The sequence below is a fragment of the Monodelphis domestica genome, chromosome 4, assembly GCF_027887165.1.
Source record: "Monodelphis domestica isolate mMonDom1 chromosome 4, mMonDom1.pri, whole genome shotgun sequence".
Lineage (NCBI taxonomy): Eukaryota > Metazoa > Chordata > Mammalia > Didelphimorphia > Didelphidae > Monodelphis > Monodelphis domestica.
Window position 1 is genome coordinate 392,922,153 of NC_077230.1, and position 6,000 is coordinate 392,928,152.

Genomic DNA, 6,000 nt, shown 5'->3' on the forward strand with positions numbered 1-6,000 from the left:
TAAGCAACCCACCCAGGATCACAGTTACCAGAGTTTATAAAGTGGGATTTGAACCTAGGGCTTCCTCAATCTGCTTCTCCAGGTTTCCTCTAAGAAGGGGAAATTCAAATCAGGGAATAATAGTTAGCACTTATCCAGCATTTAGGGCTTTCAAAGCACTTTACAAATATTATATCATTTTATTCTCCCAATAACCCTGGAAGGCAGATATTATTATTATCATCCCCATTTTACAGATGAGAAAACTTAAGCAGACGTGAATTCAGATCATCCTAACCCCAGGTCAGCTCTATATCCACTGTATTACTTAGCTGTTAGTTGGCACTCATTAAGGTGATATATGAAATGGGTTAGCTAAAATAGGATTTAGGATTACTGTACAGTCATCATAAGAAATAGATGAGTTTCTGATATGTGTATGAGAACCTCATTTCTGTACCCTAAGACAATAGGCTTCAGTTGCCTTATCAATCAATATTTATTGTTGTTCAGTCCTGTCTAATTCTGAGACCCCATTTGGGGGTTTCTTGGCAATGATACTGCAGTGGTTTGCCATTTCCTTCTCCAACTCATTAAAAAAAAGTGGAAGCAAACAGGGTTAAATAACTTGCACAGGGTCACACAGCTAGTGCCAGAGGTCAAATCTGAACTCAGGAAAATGAGGTCAACACTCTATCCACTTTGCCACCTAGCTGCCCCAAACATTTTTTTTTACATTTTTAAAAATTTATTTTATTAAGAAAATTTTTCCATGGTTAAGTGATTCATGTTCTTTCCCTTCCCTTGTCCCACCCCCTCCCATAGCCAACATGCAATTCCACTGGGTTTTACATGTGTCATTGATCAAGACCTATTTCCATATTATTGATATTTGCACCAGGGTGATCAGTTTTGTCTACATCCCCAATCATATCCCCACAGACCCATGTGATCAAGCAGTGGTGTCCCAAACATTTATTAAGCACCTACTATGTATCAGGTACTGTGCTAAGTATTAGGAATTCAAAAAGAGACAAAAGACAAGCCCACCAGGAGCTCACAATCTAGGGACAATACAGGCAAGGATAGAGGTGTGGCTCAAATGAAAATATTTAACCATGTAAATCACTTTGTAAACTTGGAAAGCATTACACAAATGTTATCATTCTTACCTGCTACCTATTCTATGGCATAGCTGCTAAGAACCAATCAAAATTAGAGAGTAAAAATAGAAGAATAATAAGTCAATTTCCAAAATTGTTTTGTAAGGTCAAAGCAAGCCTGTATTCCAAATGAGGTCAGCGCCCCAACTATTAAGTCTCAATTCCCTTATCTAGGCAAAATGCCCCCAGGGTAGAGTAAGCTCTACTTCTTTCAACTGGCCAGGCCCCACTCCCAGAAGCTCCCAAACAAGGGTGTGATGCAATCCAATCCAATAAACATTAATAGAGTACCTCCACCAGCCTAAGTCACCAGGTAGGATGCTGAAAGATTAAAGGCAAGGAAATTACTTTTTGGTAACATCATACATGCCGCCTTCAAAGGAGGCCAGCCAGCTAGGATCCAAGTCGGAAGATCTGGGCTAAATTCTGCCACTCATTATCTGTGTGATCTTGGGCAAGTCACCATCTCCCTGGACCCCAGTTTCATCTGGAAAATGAGGGGATTAGACAAGAGCATCTTTCTAAGGTTCTCAGGTCTAAATCTAAGTCCCTCTGAACCTGCACCACTCCATCATAGGGTATCGAGATAAACCTTAAAATGGGAGATAACAGTATAAATTTGGGGAAGTGGACAAACTAATGCAAATATATTACTAGGAAAAATAGTCCAATCAGATGTCCTACTAATGAAGCAACAATAATGCCATCATCATTTTAAAGAACAGCACTTTCTTTGTACCTAGCGACAAAGATGTCAGGGGAAATAAGGCCAACACCTCCAGTTAGTCTCCAGGTTACCTTCAGAAACATAAGACTCTGGGTCATGATTTAACCTAAATTAAGATCTTATTGTAGGAGGGGGAAAGAGCACTGGACTGTAGATCAGAGGACCTGGATTTGAATTGTGTGATCTTGGTCAAGTAACTTAACCTCCCCAAGTGTTAATTTTATCATCTAATACCCAGGGCTGGACCTCAATCAGCTCCAAGGGTTCTTCCAGCTCTGAAATCTTGGTAATCAAGCAAAGGGCTTCATAGTAGAGCAGACTGTTGAACTGGAAGCAGATTGTGAGCTTCCTGAAAGCAGGGAATGGCTTTGACCTTTCTCTGTATCTCTATCATTTGGTGCAATGACTGGAATTGGTGCTTAACTAATGTTTACTGGCTGACTGGTTCAACTATAGCACCTGCCATTAAAATGGTTGTGTCATCTTGAGTAAATCATTTTCTCTATAGATTCCCAGTAACTATCCTCCTTGGTAAAATGAAGGAATGAATGAGTGACTTGATTTCTTGAGGTCCAAAAGTTTCAACTACCTAAATTCTGTAGAATCCAATTTCTTCCTTCCCAATACTAAAAAATCGAGTCCTGTATGGTACTGGGTTGAGTATGGGAACAAAGACTTTAAAAGTTCTTATCTTGGAGGCAGCTAGGGGTTCAATGGATTTAGAGCCAGGCTTAGAGATAAGAGAACACATCCTAGGAGGGTAACCCTGAGTAAATCACTTAACCTCCACTGCCTATCTCTTATCACTCTTCTGCCTTAGAACCAATATGTAATTATTAATTCTAAAACAGATGCTATGGGTTTAAAAAAATAAGTTCCTACCCTCAAGAAGCTTACATTCTATTGGGGAAGTTTAAAAAAAAGGAGAGCCTGGGAATCAGATGACTGAGGTTCCAAGTCCAAAGTCCACCTACCATTACCTGACACTGGGTAAAAAAAAATATCTCTGGGTCTGTCTCCCACCTGTAAAATAAGAATGTTTCAACTAGATTTCAAAGGTCTCTTCCAGCTCTAAATGATTGATTCTATGAGTCATTCCAATTCCAGGTTTGACTTTTTCTAGGAAGTGATTTAATCAATGAGAATATAAGTGGAATATTTAATTGGTTAGAATAGATTGATAGTGTTTTTAAAAGAAGGAACAAAAAGCCTGAATTCGTGGAAAATCTGAAATTCCTAGCACAAAATCACTGCAGCCAAGGGCATAGAGAGACCAAACCTATACTTCCAAGAAACAAGTCATTAAATATTGGTTGATCCCCTACTAAGTGCCTAAACGTCGACGAGTACCCCCGCAAACACAAAAGAACTTTGCTGAGTAGCCCCAAGGCAGAGCCATTCTGCACGTCCCCAACCATTATTGCCTGAAGGAGAAAAAGAAACCAGTAAGTAGAAAGCTCCCAGTGGGCAGTCCAGACAACAGAGAAGCCACGTTTCCACCACCAGGCTCGGCCACGCAAAGCAACTGATTCTCTAGCTCGTCCCCACCCAGCTGTCCAGGGCCCGGTAAAGATGCACCTTTTCAAGCGGAGAAACACACCAGCCGTCAGCTCTTATCTAGCGAGTCCTAAGTGGTGTGCCAGGCGCTGGGATCACACCCCCGCCCCCCAGAAGCAATCAATGCCTGGCCTTAAGTGGATGCCCTCTCCCGAAAGGAGCACCCCGTCCTCCGTTCTGGCCCAGAGCCAGCCAAGCTCCCAACCCCGGCCAAGAATGGGGAAGCGGGCTTTTCCTTCCTTCCAAGTTCAAGGGCTGGCAAGCATCCCCGGCGGGCTTCGGACGCGCACCACACACTAACTACCCTAATTGCGGCTCCAAACTCCGGCCTTCCCCCACCTCCACCCCCGTCCAAAAGTTGGGTGGCCCTCCCCCCCCACCCCGGGTCCCCTAGTCGGGCTTCCGGACTCCCCCTCCCCCAAGCCCCGGGAGGCCCCACACCTCCCGAGCGCAGGCACTTCCCGTCCCCGCCCTGACCCCACCACTGCTTCCAGTCAACCCAAGACTGGCGGGCAGGGGCGCCCCGAACCTCGGGGGCCGCGAGCACGAGGCGCTGCCTGCAAAGAAGGAGCACTTACTCCTGGAGCCTGATCATTGAAGGGGGCCCCCTACTCTAGGAGCAACTTCCCAGCTCACAGAGAAGCAGACCGGAGAAGACTCAGTTTCCCCTCCACGCCGGGGCCACGAAGCGTGCCCGGGCCGCCCACGTTGCCCCACGGCGGGGCAGGGCAGGGCCGACGAAGTTTAAAATGGTGCCTCGCGGGGGCCTCGGGGGCAGCCCGGGATCCAAGGAGAGTAAAGGGCGAGCCCCAGCCAGCAGGGCGACACCTCCGGGGGTCCGCGGAGCCCCGCACGCCCAGGGGGCACCCCGAGAGGCGCAGCGAAGGAAATAGAGCACGGCCCCTTTAAGAGGCCTTCAAGGCGCTCAGGGGCCCAGGGCCTCTCCTGCCCCGGCCCGGCGTGGGGGGGACCCTTCCCTAGGGAGAGCCATCCCCCCCGACCCGGTCCCCCGAGGCTCCCCCTCGTGCCAGGTCCCGCCTAGCCCAGCCTGGGCCGGCGGCTCCTCCTTACCCCACTGTCGGCCGCCTCCTCCCAGCTCTCAGCGACCTCCTCATCTTCCATCTTACTCGCCGCTTCCCCCCCCTCCCACCGCGCCTGCGCCCTGAGCCCAGCACCCCCCCCCCCCCCCCGCGCTGTCGTCGCGCCTTCGCCACGGGCGCGGGCGCGCACGGCATCTCTGGCCTCCGAGGCCCTGTCTCCGCCCCTGGCCACGCCCCCACCCCGAGGCTCAGCTCATTCAGCTCCCGGAAGAGGTCCCGGGATAGCGTGCACGCGCCGCCGCCAGAGGACATGTCAGGGAAGGGCATCGAAGCTTCTTTGGTGCCATCTTTCTTAAGGGCAGGCGGCCTTAGTACGGGGCGGCAAAAGCAAAGTCCAAAATTGTAAAGGGCTTTAAGTATAGGCAAGTGACTCTTGAAGCGCCATGTCGGTTGAGGGTCGCGGAGTCCTAAGAACTTTTCCTTGGTATTTGAAGCGCTTGGCACAGTAGGTCGTCGGTCAACAAGCATTCTCAAGCCCTACCATAGGATTCCAAAGCAAGATCAAAGACAGCCCCTGCCCTCAAGGAGCTTACAACTACATACATGCAAACATCTATGTTCAAACAAGCCATAGACAAAAAAGATAGGATATAACCACCAGAAAGCAATGAAAGGAAAAGGGGTTGGGAAAGATGGGAGGGAAAGCATTCCAGGCAAGTGCAGTCAGAGAAAAAGGGAGATTGCATTAGTTCTGGGTCTCACACCTCACCTCACCATGCCCAGCACCTGGGCCCTCCCTTTGTCCTTCACTCTGATTAGAGATGGGGGAAGAGAGGACTTCGGAAAGCCCCTGCCAGGACCTCCATTTATCTGCTTCCTCATTGCCCACCATAGCCTTCCCAGGAATTTATCTTAGTCTCCAGAAACTCATCTTTTGGCCAGGTGAAGACAACTCAGAAACGTGCACTTCTTAAATACCTCCAGCTCTTGCGCCCCACTCCACCAATTGAGAAGGTAAAAGATAGACAGTGGGGAGCCCCTCCCAGATCCTCCTAGTTAAGGAAGGAAACCCGGAAAGTGGCTTCATTATTGTCCACCTGGCTGCTTTCTGAGGGTCTCAATCATTGTTCGCAGAAATTTATCATCCTGATAAGGACAATCAACTGAAATTAACAACACCTCTTCAATACTCCCAGCTTCTGGGTAACCCCCTTCCCAGCCTCCATCTAGAAGGTGAAGGATGGGCAGTGAAGAACTCCTCCCAGAACTTAATTTAAGGCTGATATTTCAACATTTCCTACCCACCAGCCACATACCCATGGACTTCTCTATACCACTTTTTTGTATCCCTAGGGCTTGGCAAAGTGCTGGGCACATTGTCCTTCAGTCTTTTTTTTTTTCAGTCCTGTTGGGCTCCTGACTCCACTGGGAATTTTGTTGGGGAAGATACTAGAGCAGTTTGCCATTTCCTTGTCCAACTAATTTTACAAAGGAGGAAGCTGAGGCCAATTGGGTTCAATATCTTGCCCAGGGA

At 48.2% G+C, this 6,000-nt stretch overlaps 1 protein-coding gene across 4 annotated transcripts in view; it reads right to left on the reverse strand.

Annotated features, from left to right (window-relative positions):
- Positions 1-5,395, reverse strand: part of SZRD1 (SUZ RNA binding domain containing 1) — a 33,333-nt gene extending 27,938 nt beyond the window's left edge. The window contains exon 1 of one of the 4 annotated variants that reach the window (XM_007491641.3): positions 5,236-5,395. In XM_007491641.3, coding sequence (XP_007491703.1) covers positions 5,236-5,358 — 123 coding nt within the window. In that variant the 5' untranslated portion in view covers positions 5,359-5,395. Of the gene's footprint in view, positions 1-4,497; positions 4,591-5,235 lie in introns of those variants that run through there. The other 3 variants (XM_007491640.3, XM_007491643.2, XM_007491644.2) reach the window with 3 other exon arrangements.
- Positions 5,396-6,000: the final 605 nt, after the last annotated feature.